We start from the raw sequence: 20200 nt of genomic DNA on the forward strand, positions 1-20200 counted from the left end.
ACAATTTTAAAACCATAGAAAGAAGATGATTAAGATATGGTTACTATCCTTAAAGAGCTCCTGATGCAGTAGGTGAGACAGGACTTACAACTATATGTAAGAATGTGCAATGACACAATGCTGTTCTATTACTTGTAAATAGATCTAGTCCCTGCAATAGCCTCCCTATTAAAGGAGGACGGAATTATAAATTCTATGTAGGGAAGAGGTCTTGTAGAGGCGATGATTCTTACATTGCTTCTCCAGGCTAATGAAGGGGAAACCAATCCCAATAAATAAAGGCCCAAAGGTGCAAAATAGCATAATGCCACCCAAGAACTCCACTTGGTTCTGTAGAGCTTAAACATAACGTAAGGCGCAGCAGGGTAAGAGCTAGCTGGAGAGAGCCAGGGAGAAGACCATGGAAGGTTTTCAGTACTACACTAAAGAATTTGTACTTTATCTTGAAGGCCAGTGAAACATTTTATACAGGTGAGTTATGTAGTCTTGGCATTCTAACATCATGGTACAGAATATTTGGGAAGAAGGATAAAAATGAGATCTGGGGGGCAAATGATCAATGGGATTTTCAGTAATAAACATGCTGAGCATTTTACCATTTTCTTGGGAGTCATCTGCATTTGCATTAGTGAGGAAGGTAAGTCCAGCTAGGTGGAACACATTGGCATTGTTGAGGCCACCACCTGCCCCACAGCCCAGATCACTCTTCTCTAAGAATTGAAATACCTGTCCAGAAAGGCAAAATGTTGAGCGCATTGAGATGTATAAATCATTCCTCTAAAGAACTAAAAGGTACTAATTTTTACATGGTTATCACAAACCAGTGAAATACACAGATAATATTTTTCAAATGATCAAAGACAAAATTTCCCAACTTTGTTTCTAAGTTTGTCCTTTTGTATTTACAAATACATAACTATTCAAAGTTAAATCAAGAACTAAGTCTTAAACAAACAGCTTTGATGAGGAGTTTCTTAGAAACTGATATATAGTGTTTTGTACATAGAATGAATGCTGCAATCAATATAATGTTCCAAATAAATAAATAAACAGGTATGAATGCATGAAGGACTGAATTAACATAGAAATTAATTTTAAGTTGCTTTAAAAGCACCACTTTGTGCATTTTGGTGGGGAGGTCCCTAGGTTCTAAATGGGTGAAGACTTGTTTGGACAGGCTTATTCGTTCTCCGAACATTTTTTAATTTTACAGTTTCTCAGTCCTTCCTTCCTTGTTCAAAGAAATTCAAGCCTAGAAAATAATAGCTGAACATAATAAGATAAATAGGAACTTATGAGAATTGAATGATTTTGAGATTCTTCTGTGCTATGGATTTCAATGAGAGTTAAAAAACAAATCCAAACATTACCTATACAGGTTTTTCCTGTGCTGCTACTAGCTACTATAACTGCCATCAACACCCTACCCCAAACTTCCAAAGTATTCTGATAGTAATTTTTCCTCCATGTATATAATTGCTACCATGATCATATATTCTTAAAGTGCTTACACTTACATTTGAAAAACAAAAGAGGATTGACCTGTGCTTTGGGAGCTGACATGAGGATGGTTTACCTTCCTAAAAATGAGTATGTCGAGTAGATTATAGAAAAGCAGGCCTAGTCTTCCCTTAGTTCTTCCCCCATATCCTAGCCTGGTGGCCACACTTCATGCAACACTGCAGTGAGACATGCATTACTTAACTCTTTCCAAGGGCTTTTTGGCTCTTCTTTGGACGCCATACACAGCACTGTCCACTGCTGCTAATGCCACCCAGGAATCCATTCCAGTTGCCATATTAAGAGACACAGTTTGGCCTGGAGAATATGCATCTGCATCAGGAGACAGATGAACCTAAAAGTTCATTTGAAAAAGAAAAGAAAAGATCATTTGTATGAGACAAGACTTTTCAGAAGCAGCTAAAACTTTGGCAGCCTCCTTCATTGAAAAGAAAATTCAATTGTGACTTATAATTTGTGGCTTACCTGGAGCTGGTTGCCACATTTTTCTTCAATATTTAACCAGACTGAATCAGACACTAATTCTGCTGTCTGCTCTCCTGTGACAATGTAATAGACCAGGAGTCGGGATGAAGGAACCATGTTCTGTGTTACTGGAATGTTTATACTTTGATAAGACGCATCTGAAAATTTCTCCCTCGTGCCAAAGTGGATAATTTTGCCCTTGGATAAAATCTAAAAATAAACAGCAGCAGCAACAATAAGTAAAAAATAAACAAACAAAAACAAAACCTGTGCTTTAGGATGCAGCCTGGAGCTCGAGCAGAAATTATGTTAAAGAAAAATAAAGTTAGGCTGGGCACAGTGGCTCATGCCTGTAATCCTAGCACTTTGGGAGGCCGAGGTGGGCCGAGCACTTGAGGCCAGGAGTTCAAGACCAGCCTGGCCAACATAGTGAAACACCATCTCTACTAAAAATACAAAAGTTAGCCAGGCATGGTGGTGCATGCCTGTAATCCCAGCTACTCGGGAGGCTGAGGCATGAGAATTGCTGGAGCCTGAGAGGTGAAGGTTGCAGTGAGCCGAGATCATGCCACTGCACTCCAGCCTGTGCAACAGAGCAAGACTCTGTCTCAAAAAAAAAAAAAAAAAAAAGAGACATACCAATTTTGGCTGGGCAGGGTGGCTTACACCTGTAATCCCAGAAGTTTGGGAGGCCAAGGCGGGCGGATCACCTGAGGTCAGGAGTTTGAGAACAGCCTGGCCAACATGGTGAAACCCTGGCTTTACTAAAAATAGAAAAATTAGCCGGGCACGGTGGTGGGCACCTGTAATCCCAGATACTCGGGAGGCTGAGGCAGGAGAATTGCTTGAACTTGGAAGGCAGAGGTTGCAGTGAGCCGAAATCATGCCACTGCACTCCAGCTTGGGGGACAGAGTGAGACTCCACCAAAAAGAAAGGAAGGAAGGAAGGAAAGAAGGAAGGAAGGAAAGAAGGGAGGGAGGGAGGGAAAGAAAGAAAGAAAAAGAAAGAAAGAAAGAAAGAAAGAAAGAAGGAAGGAAGGAAGGAAAGAAAGACAAAGAAAGAAAGAAAGAAAGAAAAAGAAAGAAAAGAGTGAGTTAACATTTATGGGCCTACTATGTGCCAGGAACTTTAACATTTATTTAACTCCTTTCATTCTCAGAATACATCAATAAGAGGAATATTATTCTCATTTAAGAAACTGAGGCTCAGGAACTAACTAAAAGTCATACTGATTTTAATTCAAAATCACACAACTAGTAAATTAGAGAGCCAAAATTTGAACCCAAAAACTGTTCAAAGTCATCACACTGTCACTAAAACCCCTTTTGTTTCACTGATTAAAAAAAAATAGATGAATAAGCGGAGTGCATCTTATTTGGGGATTTAAAGCCAGGGTTTAGATTCTAAATTGAAGGTTTAAGATTAAAAAAAAAAAAATCACGTGAAGCCAAAATGCCCTCAGAGATCCCTTAAATTGTCCTTAGAGACCAGAACTGCATACATGGGTTTGGTATCTAGTCCATAAAGAGTTTCCCTTTATCAGTCAATATTTTTCTATGGTCCTCATTACTGTTTTTTCAATTTCTTCCTCAAAAATGTTGAAAAGCCAACAGCATGCATTTGGCCTGGCCATCAAAATAATTCATTCCATTTCTTTGGTGATTGTCAGGAAGCTCTTAATATTTTTTGTAAGTTTTTTTCTTGGTTTCACCAACAGGTTCATCAATCCACCTCTGTTTAATATAAATGATGCAATAGGGATGTTGCTGAGCTATGGAATTGGAACAGGCAAGATAGGATTCAACTCTCAGGAGAGGATTTTGCTTCCCCGTTTTTTGACAACAAAATGCACTTATCCGAACTGGGTCTAGGCATATAATCTTTGGCCATGAAAGAGAGCATGATTTAATCAGGTTCTCACTTTGGAATAACTAGGCTCTCTTTGGTAAAAAGTGTTATTAGAACAGGAGTCAGAGTCCTCAGCTCAAATCAAAATCTTTCTCTTCCCAGCTGAGTGACCATCATAAGTCTTTTAACTTCTCTGTCCCTCAGTTTCCTCATCTGTGAAATGGTCATGAAAATCATGCCCTATTTCAAAGGTTTTTTGAGAAACTGATGTTCAAGTTAGATGATGTTCTTGAAAGTGCTTTGGGAATAAAAGTATAAAGGATAATTCTAATGCCTCTCTAGAGGCAAAGGAAAATGTTCCAGGTAGGGGAATAAGATGTAAATCCATCATTATGTACTTACCAAGTAATTATAGTGAGTTATTTTGTCAATATATGGGCTTTTGGGGGTAACAATAATATTCAGATGTTCTCCCACTAGCAAAGCCTTATGGTTATCAGTCCAATCAATATAAAGGTAACTTTGGCTGAGAGATGAGTATGCTATTGCTCGGTAATCTTCCCTGGCCTGATTTTCTTCTGGAAGATCTGGAGCATCAGTTTTGACCTGAAAAGGGAAATTTCAAAAAGACATGTATACTGTGATGTAATGCTTTCTGTAAAACATACCTTTCAAATTATTTTCCTTGCTTTATAAATTTCTAAATTTCACAATACCAAATGCTAAGGGGGAAAAAAAACCTCCATTACTTCAGTGTTTATACAGCTGTGGTATCAAGCAACTTTACAAAGACTACAGACAAGAATGAAGGGATTATGGGCTATGACAGAGAAGTCTGAAATGAAGAGAGAAAGACGCTCCAGGAATAAATATTGGTGGTCTTTCTGAAATGTCATGGTAAGCTGGGGACTTCTCTTCGCATGGGATGATTACAGAGAGATGCCTAAGCATTTAGGAAATGCGGGTAGGAGAAGGGAAGTAGTGGGGAGGTAGCACTAACTCTTGAGGACTTGGGGACAGGAGCTATGAATGAACATCTCCGAGACTATCTGGCCCAGTTTCATTGTGAAGTAGAGGCAGAGATGGGTGCTTATAAATATGAGGTGGAGAAGAAATGATATCATGGCAGCAATATCTACCCTCAGACAGCAGAAGTGTTATTAGCTCATGCTCTGGAGTCAGGTACACACTGGTTTGCATACCAGTACCACCACTTATTAACTCTGGATAAAATTAGTTAATCAAAAGAGAGGTTAGAAGCCTCCATTTCCTGAGCCACACAATGGCAAAGATAATATTCTAACTCATCTTGCTAATTAAATGGTGTTTCGTGTATTCTTCATAAAGCTCTTAGCATGATGCCTAGCACTTAGTAAGTGCTCAATAGATGACAGTGAGTATATCCATGCTGCAGTCATTGGCCTATGTTATTATGTTACTATGTTATTGCTCATATTTTATTTGAGATTGGGAACTTAAATAATATTTGCTGTGAGAGAAGACTATTAAGTGGGCTCTAAAGTAGAATGGTTTCTGCACTTAGAAAAAAGGGAGGCTTCCATATTTTTGACCCTTTTGTGGCCCTTCAGGGGATTAAAAGTGAGGGGGGAAAACAGGATATTCCTAACACTCATGTGCACCGCTATACCTATTCTGAAGCTTCTGGAGTCTGATATGGTCTTAATGGTATAAGATAAAACAATTAACTCCCAAATAAAAAATTGATACATTTATCTTCCTCAAGGACCATTCAATGGATTAGCAGATTGTCTCTGGGACTCATTTGTCTTGGATGTAAAATTATGGAACTGTTCACTGGACTCATGTGTAAAATCTGCCGCCATCTGTTCTGCACACTAGCCAAAACACATGGTCAAGAGTACACATTGTCCTAGAAAATACAACAGGAGAATTCAGCTCACATTAAACTCCAGCACCGTCACTCCAGATGGGAGATTAAGCACAAACGAAGCTACTCCATCATCAACACGTGTTATACTTTTGCTTGGATCCAAGTCAGATGTCTCTTGGTTTACATCAATTGTTTGTGCATTCAGTGTTACTGGGACCCCTCCTACCAACTGGTCAAGCGAATCTTTAACCTGCACCTGTTTGTCAAAACAATCCAAATCTATTTCAACAGCTCATCACTTATTTTAAAGCACAACAATTCTGAAATAATTTTCCTTCCTCCCCACCAAAGTATAAATTATTTATGTATTTTTTTCTTAATTTTTTTTTTCTGAGACAGAGACTTACTATGTTGCCCAGGTTGGAGTGCAGTGGCTATTCACAGACACAATCATAGCGCACTGCAAACTTGAACTATTGGCCTCAAGCCATCCTCCCACCTCAGCCTCCCAAGTAGCTGGAACTATTTAGGCATGCACCACCACACCTGGTTTACTTATGTTTAATTTAGTAAAGAGAAGTGTATTCTCAGCTTATAGGAAGATTTAATTCTATTTAGTTAAATCATTCTTGAATAGATTCTCCCATAAATCAAGCAAATTCAAAACATAAATATCATTCTATTAAGTCAGTCAAGGAGTAGGTGTGATAAGGTCTTCTGCTATCCAACTTCTATATTTATTTGATTGGTTTAGGACTGGATAAAGGAGAAAATGAGGCAATCCCTTCTGGGAATAAATCCCTTGAATATGAGAAACAAAAATAGACACACCTTTTTTCCTTTAACATCTACCTCTCACTGCCATATATATATATACACACACAATTCCACACAGACATAGTTTATTTTACTTTTATATAAAATATATTTTAAGCTTATGTTCTATATATTGTTATATTTATATATTTTAGTATATATATAATACATTACTGTATATGCATTATATGATATTTTGTTATATATTATTTTCTATATATAGTATATATATGTAAGAACCTACAAGCATGTCCAGACCTTGCTTTGGGCTTGGTAAATCCTTTTTTTTCTTAAAAGCCCATGACCCACAGTAAATAATAAATAACACATTTTGATTGTACTTAAGTTGATCTTAAAAAATAACACATTTTCAAAGAACAAAAAAAAATTTTGCTCTGGCTTTCTAAATTAAGGGCAGGGAATAAACATTTCCATTTAATCAACATAATAAAATATATTATTTATAATAAAATATATAATGATAGATAAAAATCTAAAAACCACAGGAATGTTTCAATTCTATACTGTCAGCATTTAGAGGAGGAAAAGAAGGTGAAGGAGAGAAAAATGAATGCAGAGGAGTAAGCAAAAAAGACAGAAAAAAAGAGATTCAGGGACAGAAAGAAGCAAAAATGAAAAGAACAGAGAGCAATACAGAGACAAGAGATTGAACAGAGTTATGTACAAAGACAACACAAAGACAGAGGGAAACAAATGAGACACACTGGGGGCAAAAATATAGTGAGAGAAAGGAGTCTATTTTCAAGGAATGATATCTCCATCTTAAGGCTTTTTAAGAATTTGCCACCAAATAATTTTAAATGTTTGTACTTTTTGAACTAGAGTCTTATGAGATTTTATTTACATATAATTTAATGCAATGCTTATTTAGAGATGCCTAATACAAGGCTATCTTGCCCTCACTTTTGAAGTCATTGCCAAGGCTGCAGCTGACCTGCAATTTCCCATCCCTGTCTGTGTCCACCAGGAGGGGCAGGTTTCACAGAATAAGCTCCCTCTGTGACTTCACGGCAACATTCTTACCCTGTTTACCACCCACATGTTTTCCATGAACAGAACAAGATGATCATATGTAGCAATATCTACCCCCTCACCCCATCTACCTTGATGGAATATGGAATCCCAGGCTTCAGGAAAAGAGGAGTAGCAACCAAATTCAGTTTGTAGGGAGAGAGGACATATTTGATGCCAGGTATTTCTGCCTCTTCAGAAAATCCACCTAAGGAAATGGCAAGCATCATGTTGACAGTTTTTAGGAGTATCATGATCTGTATGGATATCCATTTTGTCTCTATATGTCTCCACAGACTTATTCATTCACTCACTACGTTCTTGCATTCATTCATTTACCAGTAGTAAGTAGGACATAGGTCTTGCTTCAGAGGGACACAGCAGAGAAGAGTTTAGACCTCAGGAGTTTCCAAGGCCTTATGCACAAGCTCGTATGTAGAAAAGCCCTTGCAGAAGTAGAGCTATAGGACTGGACTGAGGAAGGATTGTAGGAAGGGACACCACTTTTCATCAGTGGCCTGAGTTTCAGTTGATTGTATTCAAGGGATTGAGGAGAGAGGGAAGGGTCAGGCCAGAAACTGAGCCTTACAGAGGTGGGGGTGGGGGATGGGGGTTGGTGTTCCCAGAGCATAGATACATAGAGAGAAATCAGAAAAAGGGAGCTTGATGTAGAAAGAACCCTGAAGGGGAGTTCGAGACCAGCCGGGTCAACATGGTGAAACCTCGTCCCTACTAAAATGAAAAAACAAAAACAAAAACAAAATCAAAAACAAAAAAAGTGCCAGGCATGGTGGTGTATGCCTGTAATCTCAGCTACTCGGGAGGCTGAGGCAGGAGAATCTCTTGAACCCAGGAGGCGGAGGTTGCATTGAGCCGAGATTGTGCCACTGCACTCCAGCCTGGGAAAGAGAGCAAGACTCCATCTCAAAAGAAAAGAAGAGAACACTTGAAGACCTACTGGCAAGAGCCCAATAATGTTACCCTCCAGGTAAAGATTAAGTTAAACTATTAATTAAAAGGCACAGACTGGCAAATTGGATAAGAGTCAAGACCCATCAGTGTGCTGTATTCAGGAAACCCATCTCACGTGCAGAGACACACATAGGCTCAAAATAAAGGGATGGAGGAAGATCTACCAAGCAAATGGAAAACAAAAAAAGGCAGAGGTTGCAATCCTAGTCTCTGATAAAACAGACTTTAAACCAACAAAGATCAAAAGAGACAAAGAAGGCCATTACATAATGGTAAAGGGATCAATTCAACAAGAAGAGCTAACTATACTAAATATATATGCACCCAATACAGGAGCACCAAGATTCATAAAGCAAGTCCTTAGTGACCTACAAAGAGACTTAGACTCCCACACAATAATAATGGGAGACTTTAACACCCCACTGTCAACATTAGACAGATCAACGAGACAGAAAGTTAACAAGGATATCCAGGAATTGAACTCAGCTCTGCACCAAGCAGACCTAATAGACAGCTACAGAACTCTCCACCCCAAATCAACAGAGTATACATTCTTTTCAGCACCACACCACACCTATTCCAAAATTGACCACATAGTTAGAAGTAAAGCTCTCCTCAGCAAATGTAAAAGAACAGAAATTATAACAAACTGTCTCTCAGACCACAGTGCAATCAAATTAGAACTCAGGATTAAGAAACTCACTCAAAACTGCTCAACTACATGGAAACTGAACAACCTGCTCCTGAATGACTACTGGGTACATAAAGAAATGAAGGCAGAAATAAAGATGTTCTTTGAAATCAACGAGAACAAAGACACAACATAACAGAATCTCTGGGACACATTCAAAGCAGTGTGCAGAGGGAAATTTATAGCACTAAATGCCCACAAGAGAAAGCAGGAAAGATCTAAAATTGACACCCTAACATCACAATTAAAAGAACAAGAGAAGCAAGAGCAAACACATTCAAAAGCTAGCAGAAGGCAAGAAATAACTAAGATCAGAGCAGAACCGAAGGAAATAGAGACACAAAAAACCCTTCAAAAAATCAATGAATCCAGGAGCTGGTGTTTTGAAAAGATCAACAAAATTGATAGACCACTAGCAAGACTAATAAAGAAGAGAAGAGGGAAGAATCAAATAGACGCAATAAAAAATGACAAAGGGGATATCACCACCGATCCCACAGAAATACAAACTACCATCAGAGAATACTACCAACACCTCTATGCAAATAAACTAGAAAATCTAGAAGAAATGGATAAATTCCTCGACACATACACTCTCCCAAGACTAAACCAGGAAGAAGTTGAATCTCTGAATAGACCAATCACAGGCTCTGAAATTGAGGCAATAATTAATAGCTTACCAACCAAAAAAAGTCCAGGACAAGATGGATTCACAGCCGAATTCTACCAGAGGTACAAGGAGGAACTGGTACCATTCCTTCTGAAACTATTCCAATCAATAGAAAAAGGGAATCCTCCCTAACTCATTTTATCAGGCTAGCATCATCCTGATACCAAAGCCTGGCAGAGACACAACAAAAAAAAGAGAATTTTAGACCAATATCCTTGATGAACATTGATGCAAAAATCCTTAATAAAATACTTGCAAACCGAATCCAGCAACACATCAAAAAGCTTATCCACCATGATCAAGTGGGCTTCATCCCTGGGATGCAAGGCTGGTTCAAAATATGAAAATCAATGAATGTAATCCAGCATATAAACAGAACCAAAGACAAAAACCACATGATTATCTCAATAGATGCAGAAAAAGCCTTTGACAAAATTCAACAATGCTTCATGCTAAAAACTCTCAATAAATTAGGTATTGATGGGATATATCTCAAAATAATAAGAGCTATTTACGACAAACCCACAGCCAATATCATATTGAATGGACAAAAACTGGAAGCATTCCCTTTGAAAACTGGCACAAGACAGGGATGCCCTCTCTCACCACTCCTATTCAACATAGTGTTGGAAGTTTTGGCCAGGGCAATTAGGCAGGAGAAGGAAATAAAGGGCATTCAATTAGGAAAAGAGGAAGTCAAATTGTCCCTGTTTGCAGATGACATGATTGTACATCTAGAAAACCCCATCGTCTCAGCCCAAAATCTCCTTAAGCTGATAAGCAACTTCAGCAAAGTCTCAGGATACAAAATCAATGTGCAAAAATCACAAGCATTCTTATACACCAATAACAGACAAACAGAGAGCCAAATCATGAGTGAACTCCCATTCACAATTGCTTCAAAGAGAATAAAATACCTAGGAATCCAACTTACAAGGGATGTGAAGGACCTCTTCAAGGAGAACTACAAACCACTGCTCAAGGAAATAAAAGAGGATACAAACAAATGGAAGAACCTTCCATGCTCATGGGTAGGAAGAATCAATATCGTGAAAATGGCCATACTGCCCAAGGTAATTTATAGATTCAATGCCATCCCCATCAAACTACCAACGACTTTCTTCACAGAATTGGAAAAAACTACTTTAAAGTTCATATGGAACCAAAAAAGAGCCTGCATTGCCAAGTCAATCCTAAGCCAAAAGAACAAAGCTGGAGGCATCACGCTACCTGACTTCAAACTATACTACAAGGCTACAGTAACCAAAACAGCATGCTACTGGTACCAAAACAGAGATATAGACCAATGGAACAGAACAGAGCCCTCAGAAATAACGCCACCTATCTACAACTATCTGATCTTTAACAAACCTGACAAAAACAAGAAATGGGGAAAGGATTCCCTATTTAATAAATGGTGCTGGGAAAACTGGCTAGCCATATGTAGAAAGATGAAAATGGATCCCTTCCTTACACCTTATACAAAAATTAATTCAAGATGGATTAAAGACTTAAATGTTAGACCTAAAACCATAAAAACCGTAGAAGAAAACCTAGGCAATACTATTCAGGACATAGGCATGGGCAAGGACTTCATGACTAAAACACCAAAAGCAATGGCAACAAAAGCCAAAATTGACAAATGGGATCTAATTAAACTAAAGAGCTTCTGCACAGTAAAAGAAACTACCATCAGAGTGAACAGGCAACTTACAGAATGGGAGAAAATTTTTGCAACCTACTCATCTGACAAAGGGCTAATATCCAGTATCTACAATGAACTCAAACAAATTTACAAGAAAAAAACAAACAACCCCATCAAAAAGTGGGCAAAGGACATGAACAGACACTTCTCAAAAGAAGACATTCATGCAGCCAAAAGACACATGAAAAAATGCTCATCATCACTGGCCATCAGAGAAATGCAAATCAAAACCACAGTGAGATACCATCTCACACCAGTTAGAATGGCGATCATTAAAAAGTCAGGAAACAACAGGCGCTGGAGAGGATGTGGAGAAACAGGAATGCTTTTACACTGTTGGTGGGAGTGTAAACTAGTTCAACCATTGTGGAAGTCGGTGTGGCAATTCCTTAGGGATCTAGAACTAGAAATACCATTTGACCCAGCCAACCCATTACTGGGTATATACCCAAAGGATTATAAATTATGCTGCTATAAAGACACATGCACACGTATGTTTATTTTGGCATTATTCACAATAGCAAAGACTTGGAACCAACCTAAATGTCCAACAATGATAGACCGGATTAAGCAAATGTGGCACATATACACCATGGAATACTATGCAGCCATAAAAAATGATGAGTTCATGTCCTTTGTAGGGACATGGATGAAGCTGGAAACCATCATTCTCAGCAAACTATCACAAGGACAAAAAAACCAAACACCCCATGTTCTCACTCATAGGTGGGAATTGAACAAAGAGAACACATGGACAGAGGAAGGGGAACATCACACACCGGGGACTGTTGTGGGGTTGGGAGAGGGGGGAGGGATAGCATTAGGAGATATACCTAACGCTAAATGACAAGTTAATGGGTGCAGCACACCAACATGGCACAGGCATACATATGTAACAAACCTGCACGTTGTGCACATGTACCCTAAAACTTAAAGTATAAAAGAAAAACTATTAAGAATAACATTTGAAGCTTTAATATCCCCAAACTCCTTTCCAATATTACATCTCTAATACTCGCTATACATATCCTATATTTTAGCCAAACTGGATGATCTGCTGTCCTCAAAGATTAAGCTTCACCATATACTCTTCTTCATCTGCCCTCTCTACGGAGGGTTTCTGTTTCACCCTGTCTACCAACTCTGCCTCAAAACCCTAATTATTTTTCAAGACTGATCATCTTCACAACACTGTTCTTGGTTGCTCAACAATCATCTAGAAGCTCACCTTCCTCTGAATCCTATTGCATTAATATTTTGCTTAAAGCTCATATGGAATTCTTTCTTGCAACAGTTCTTTCTTCACCTGTCTTATACCTGATGCTAATTTGTAAGCCACTTTAGTGCTGGCATCATACATCATTAATGTTTGCAAGCCTGTGTGTTTGGCAATACTTTAAATATCTCATAGATACTGCTTAAACTGAACTTATTTAAAACAAATTGAGGAAAAAATAAAAAGATGAAACATTAAAATAATGTTGAAAACTTTAGGCTTTAGGAAACATTCAGTTTGACTCCATCATTATGTAGACTATAATAATGATAATAGTAATAACTTTTATTTGTATAGTACTTTATCAAATAGTTTTACATACATAATCTTATTTTGGTTTTGATTTTCACCAGGTGAGAACACTAGGGTGCCAAATGGTCAAGGCAGAGAGCCTGCAGAACTACTTTGGATATGAAATGGGTACTGTTTTCCCATTTTTGCAGAAGTGGAGGTAATAGGGACCCAATGGCTTGCCCAATGACTAAAAAGAAGCAGAGCTCTACTGCCTTTTCATAACTATATAAAAGTCTACTTCTTATAATTATATTTAACTATGAAAGAAAATAAAATGTGAAATCATTATAGAAATTAGAAATTATTTATACCTTTAATATTCTGTCTAAATATTTTTCAAAAGAAAGTACACACACACACACACACACACACACACACACACACACACACTTACCTGTAGACTCTATGACTGTTACAGCAACATAAAGGTACTTGTTGTTTACATCTTCTAAACTGTAGTATGACAGTTCTTTGACTGCTGTTTCAGAGTCAAATGTGATTTGAGCAATTCCATTTATCAACTTTTTAAAAGGAGAAAAAGGAGGAGTTATTTCAGAGAAGAACTTATAAGGAAAAGTTAATAAAATCTGCTTTTACTAGCCTCTAAATTGAAGGCAAATGTCAGAAGAACGGTTTAGCATCAAAAGTAAAGTAGATAACTGAGTCCACAATTAAGCCGAGGATGTTATTTTCTAATTATTTGTATAGAATTATAGAAGTAGAAGAGTCTTGAATATCACATGGTCCAACAGGTCTTTTTGGTAATAGCTGACAAACACGCCTTCTTCCAATTCCTGCGTCATCATTCATCTTTCTAGGCCTCTTGGCGTACTTCCGCTCTTAACTGAGAGTTTGTCGGTTTTTATAATATTTAATTTGTACTTCACTGCTTACAAATTTAAATACTAATTTTAAAACACACAATGAGTAAAGGGATGTTGGGTTAAGTCATATTATATTATTTAATTATTAACACAACAGTAAAATAAACTTTGCCTTATTTTTTCTTATAAAATTGAGTGACTTGAGGGCAGGCATTTTTGTCTTATTTAGCTTTAAATCCCAGTGTCTAGCATAGAATTTTGCATTTAAAAAATGCATTTAATTTACATCTTGAATTAATAAGATTGTAGAAGATAAATGATTGATGATGCAAACCAAATGAATATGCAAAAGTGAGCAAAAATGACATGAACACATATCATCTGTGGTATAATGTAAAGAACGCTGAATAAGGGAAAGGGAACCAGAGCCCTAATCTCAGTTCCAGCAATCATTAGCCTTAAACTATGGACAAATAACTTCACGAATATTTCCTTGCAAGAAACTATGCTGTCTCTGGGCATATAAGGGAAATGATTCAGACTCACAAATAGTTTAATATTGAAAATGATAGATAAGTCAACAAGCCATTCCAATAAAGAAGGGTTTCTCAACCCCTCAGCATTATTGACATTTTGAACAGGATAATTCTTTGTTGTAGGGGCCTGCTCTGTGCATGGTAGGAATTTAGCAGCATCCCTGGCCTCTCCCTAGTAAATGTCAGTAGCAACCACAAATGTCTCTGGACATTGCCAAATGTCCCCTTGGGGATAAAAAATCATCCCTAGTTGAGAACCACTGCAATGAAATGTGAAGAATGTGTTAAGAAAAGAGGCTATACAGCCGGGGCAGCTAATCTAGTGTAGAAGAGTCAGGGGAGGCTTCCCAGAGAAAGGCTGTCAATGTTGAAACTTAAAGAATGAGAAGGAATTAGCCAGGCAAAGAAGGGGCAGGAGGGGACAATGGGAAAGAGCATTTTCAAGCAGAATAAATGATATTGTAAAGACCTGGAGGCAAGAGAGACTTTGGTCAGTTAGAGAAATTGGAGTGATTAATACAAAGGGGAGGGAGGGAGGAAAGGGCATGAGATCAGCTGGCAAGGGAGGCTGATGCCAAGGAAAATGAACTTTACCCTAAAGGCAAAGGGAAGCCAATGGAGGATTTTAAGTTTCAACCTATCTAAAATGGGGGATTGGACTAGATGGTTTTTAAGTAACTTCTCATCTCTCACCTTTGGATACATCTGTAGGTGTGAGTGACTGTGTCTTAACATCTTACCATTGTGTTTTGCATTGCTGTTTGCATCATTTCTTTTTGATCATCTTTTAAGTCTTCTCTTATTCCAAATGTGATATAAACGTCAGCCTCAGTGACTACTTTATTATAAAAATATCTGTCAGACAATAGCATAAAACTGTTTTATTAACATGGTTACAATAACAGGATTCAGATAAAATGTAACAATTTGAAATTACGTAAAGCACTTGAGGCACTTTAAAGTGTCTTTCATCCTAAGCAAAAAGAACAAAGCTGGAGACAACATGCTACCTGACTTCAAACTATACTACAAGTCTACAGTAACCAAAACAGCACGGTACAGGTACCAAAACAGATATATAGACCAATGGAACAGAACAGAGTCCCCAGAAATAACACCACACATCTACAACCATCTGATCTTTGACAAATCTGACAAAAACACGAAATGGGGAAAGGATTCCCTATTTAACAAATGGTGCTGGGAAAACTGGCTAGCTATATATAGAAAGCTGAAACTGGATCCCTTCCTTACATCTTACACAAAAATTAATTCAAGATGGATTAAAGACTTAAATGTTAGACCTAAAACCATAAAAACGCTAGAAGAAAACATAGGCAATACCATTCAGGACATAGGCATGGGCAAGGACTTCATGACTAAAATACCAAAAGCAATGGCAACAAAAGCCAAAATTGACAAATGGGATCTAATTAAACTAAAGAGCTTCTGCACAGTAAAAGAAACTACCATCAGAGTGAACAGGCAACCTACAGAATGGGAGAAAATTTTTGCAATCTACCCATCTGACAAAGGGCTAATAGCCAGAATCTACAAAGAACTTAAACAAATTTACAAGAAAAAAACAACCCCATCAAAAAGTGGACAAAGGATATGAGCAGATACTTCTGAAAAGAAGACATTTATGCAGCCAACAGACACATGAAAAAATGCTCATCATCACTGGTCATCAGAGAAATGCAAATCAAAACTACAATGAGATACCATCTCATACCAGTTAGAATGGTGATCATTAAAAAGTCAGGAAACAACAGATGCTGGAGAGGATGTGGAGAAATAGGAATGCTTTTACACTGTTGGTAGGAGTGTAAACTAGTTCAACCATTGTGGAAGACAGTGTGGCAATTCTTCAAGGATCTAGAACTAGAAATACAATTTGACCCAGCGATCCCATTACTGGGTATATACCCAAAGGATTATAAATCATGCTGCTATAAAGACACATGCACACATACGTTTATTTTGGCATTATTCACAATAGCAAAGACTTGGAACCCACCTAAATGTCCATCAATGATAGACTGGATTAAGAAAATGTGGCACATATACACCATGGAATACTATGCAGGCATAAAAAAGGATGAGTTCATGTCCTTTGCAGGGACATGGATGAAGCTGGAAACCATCATTCTGAGCGAACTACCACAAGGACAGAAAATCAAACGCCTCATGTTCTCACTCACAGGTGGGAATTGAACAACGAAAACACTTGGACACAGGGCGGGGAACATCACACCCTGGGGCCTGTCATGGGGTGGGGGACAGGGTGAGGGATAGCATTAGGAGAAATACCTAATGTATGACGAGTTAATGGGTGCAGCAAACCAACATGGCACATGTATACCTATGTAACAAACCTGCACGTTGTGTACATGTACCCTAGAACTTAAAGTATAATAATAATAAATAAAATGTCCTTCATGCACTATTACATTTCATCCTTATAAAGCCACATTAATAAAGCTATGCGCTACATGAAAAAAACTGACCTTGGGGAGATCACAAGACTTATAATTAGGGCCCTCTCCTATACGCCAAATTACTTCCTTGGTAATTTTGATGTCAGCTACTCCCTGTTTTCTTTTATGTCTTTGAAAGGTACATGTCCAATCTCACTGTTATATGAGATCTAGTCTTCATAAAAAATTCAAGCTGCATGTTTCCCTTTTTAGTTTAGAATTAAAGTAAGAATAAAGTAAACTTTCTACCCAGCAAATAATACTATAGCAAGAGCTAACTTTCCGTATTTATGGTTTGAATAAATAGTTCCCATTATAGGAGGTCAGTTTCTATAATTTTCTCTCAAGTGAGCCTTTTATGCTGGTTTAGACCAAGTAATAAACACTCTATTTTCCAAATAAATGCTAATAAGAGAGTTAGCATAGGATTATGTTTGAGGCATGGACTCTGGAACCAGACAGGCTGTGCAACTTACTAGCTGTGTGATTTTGAGCAAATTATTAAACATTTATGTACCTCAGTTTTTTCACTTGTAACATGGGAATAGTAACAATATCATTGCATACAGTTGTAAAGATTAAATGTGCTAATATATGCTGAGTGCTTAGAAGAGTACCCCACACATATAGTTATATAGATTGGTATAACTACATTATATTGTAATTTTAAAATGACCTAAGCTTTTGTGATAGGTTGCTTGCAAAACTAACCCCCAATTCTCTACCTCCCCATGTATCCATGACCTTTGCACAGTTTCTTGTGTCCACAAAGTGTGGGAGGAGTCTATTTCCTCTGGGCTGACCTTGTAACTTGCTTTGGACAAAAGAATGTGTGGAAGTGATGGTGTGCCAGCACCAAGCCTAGGCTCAGGGGGACTTTTTATGCTTCCATTCCCTCTCTTTGAGCATTGCTGCTGCTACAAGCTAGCCTGCTGGATGATGAGAGGCACACACACTTTTAGCCCCATCCAACTGCCAGACATATGGACAGGACCTTCCTAGACCAGCCAGCCCCCAGCTGACCTACCAACTGGCTGCAGGTACATGGGTGAGCCCAGCTGACACCAGCCTGGCCCAGATCAGCAGAACTTCCCAGCTGACTCATAAATGGTGGGAGTTTTAAGGTACTGGGTTTTGAAGTAGTTATGCAGCATTAGCTGGCTGATTAAATCATTAAAAAAAAGATAGGAAGTGAATCCTTCATATCTCAGTCCCAATATTCTAAGTCACCCTAGTTTCTAAACACACACACCAAACTTAGATCTTTGGCACTTTTCTTTGTTTTTGCTGTTGAATAGCCAACAAAGCTAAACTCAGAATCAGCTAAAATCAGAATAAGCAAATAAACTATCAGCATGATGTCTCCTTTATCAATTGGTCCCCAAATCATGGCAGACTTTGATAATAAATCACAGATCTCACTTTGGGCAATTATCGTCAACAAGAGTTAATTTGAAAAATAAAAATAAAAACAACAACAAAAAAACAAATGTTCTTACCTTGCTTTTATAGTAATTTCAAAATTCTTAAAGTTCTTATAACCAATGAAATTACATTCTGGTTCAATTGAGACAGAAAAACGTGGCAAGACTGAAAATAAAAACAAACAGGTAATATTACCATTTTGATTAGAGCAGACTTTAAAGCCTAGCAAACAGCTAGACTTTCTGGTATAGTTGGACAAGCTGTAACATCAACACAACATCCACCTTATCATCATAATCATCATCGTCATCATCATCATCATCAACAACAATCTCTGCAGAACCTTCCCACTCCACCAATCAGAGGTCAATCCAGAAGCACTTTGCCTATATTTTGATTACAGCATTTATTATAGGCAATAGGTTATTTCTTCCATTACAGTATAGGTTCCTTGAAAACAAAAAAACTTTTCAATAGTGACATAACATAATGAAATTTGCATTTCAAGATTATTTTGGCTAATACCAAGCAAGATAGCTTGGAAGCAGAGACGTCAGTTAGGAGGCTTTTGCTGTAGTCCAGGAGGGAGAGTGCTGATGAATTGATGAGAGTGGCTACAGATAGTAAGAGGTGGGTGGATTCTAGATATACAGAGAAAACAGCAAAAACACTTAGAAGAAGGGAGATGGGTTAGGATTATATGTTACAGAGAGCCTGTAATCTTTAAGGTTGAGTTTCATCATAATGAATTTGTTTTGTCACTGTTTTTCTTGTTAATTGTTAAAATTTGTGTCAGTATTTATTCTTCTCCATGTCATTATGAATCTCTTGAGGGAATAAAAAATGGCTTCAAGCAGAAGAAAGTTAAATTTGATAGCAGAGCACACAGAAATGCTAGTAAACTACTATAAGAAATGAAAGATTAAACTATTTACATTACTTGTTAGTCTATTAATATAATTTATTTCAAAATAAGAATATCTTAAATAATCAAATTAATATATTAAGAATTTAGGAGCCAGAAAATAGTGTTGGACTAGGGGTAAGGAAACCTAATTGTTGTTTTTGTTTTGTCATTAATTGGTTTTAAGACTCAAGTAAATCATTTATTGGTTTTACTGGGTTCCACTCACCTCATCTATGACTATTTAAGTTTCTCCTAATAATAATCACAATTCCAGAAAGGATCTTTACTAGTCAAGCTCTTCAGGGGACTAGATCTCTTCCAGCTCTCTGATGGGGAACACAAGTCCACAGAAGTTGTTCTGCTTGATCAGGGTTAAAGGCATGCTGGAACTAGAATCTAGGCATTCAACTACCACTCTTCCCTCCAACCTCTAGCCGGTACTTCTAGCCATACGAGCAGGCTGCCTCATCTTCATCTGGGAATAATTTTGCATTAACTACATTATTAAAAAGAATTATTGCAAAACACTAACTTTTTATAGAAAAACTTTTAATTGGCTGGGTGCAGTGGCTCACACCTGTAATCCCAGGACTTTGGGAGGCCGAGGTGGGTGGATCACGAGGTCAGGAGTTCAAGACCAGCCTGGCCAAGACGGTGACACCCTGTCTCTACTAAAAATACAAAAATTAGCCGGGTATGGTGGTTGGTGCCTGTAATCCCAGCTACTTGGGATGCTGAGGCAGAGAATTGCTTGAACCCAGGAGGCGGAGGTTGCAGTGAGCTGAGATCGTGCCACTGCACTCCAGCCTGGGCGACAGAGCGAGACTCCATCTCAAAAACAAAAAACAAAAAACAAAGAAAGAAAAACTTTTAATTGTCAGAAAT

The 20200-nt window shown here is 37.9% G+C and overlaps 1 protein-coding gene across 5 annotated transcripts in view; it reads right to left on the reverse strand.

The window, feature by feature from the left end:
• Nucleotides 1-20200, reverse strand: part of C5 (complement C5) — a 127316-nt gene that overhangs the window by 63059 nt on the left and 44057 nt on the right. For all 5 annotated transcript variants that reach the window (XM_054520565.2, XM_024252854.3, XM_054520564.2 and 2 more), the window contains 9 exons: nt 18483-18573; nt 15244-15358; nt 13538-13664; nt 7628-7743; nt 5758-5943; nt 4238-4441; nt 1987-2196; nt 1706-1855; nt 597-726 (listed from right to left, as the gene is read on the reverse strand). In XM_054520565.2, coding sequence (XP_054376540.2) covers nt 597-726; nt 1706-1855; nt 1987-2196; nt 4238-4441; nt 5758-5943; nt 7628-7743; nt 13538-13664; nt 15244-15358; nt 18483-18573 — 1329 coding nt within the window. The remainder of the gene's footprint in view (nt 1-596; nt 727-1705; nt 1856-1986; nt 2197-4237; nt 4442-5757; nt 5944-7627; nt 7744-13537; nt 13665-15243; nt 15359-18482; nt 18574-20200) is intronic.

This window comes from Pongo abelii, chromosome 13 (assembly GCF_028885655.2).
Source record: "Pongo abelii isolate AG06213 chromosome 13, NHGRI_mPonAbe1-v2.0_pri, whole genome shotgun sequence".
Taxonomy (NCBI): domain Eukaryota; kingdom Metazoa; phylum Chordata; class Mammalia; order Primates; family Hominidae; genus Pongo; species Pongo abelii.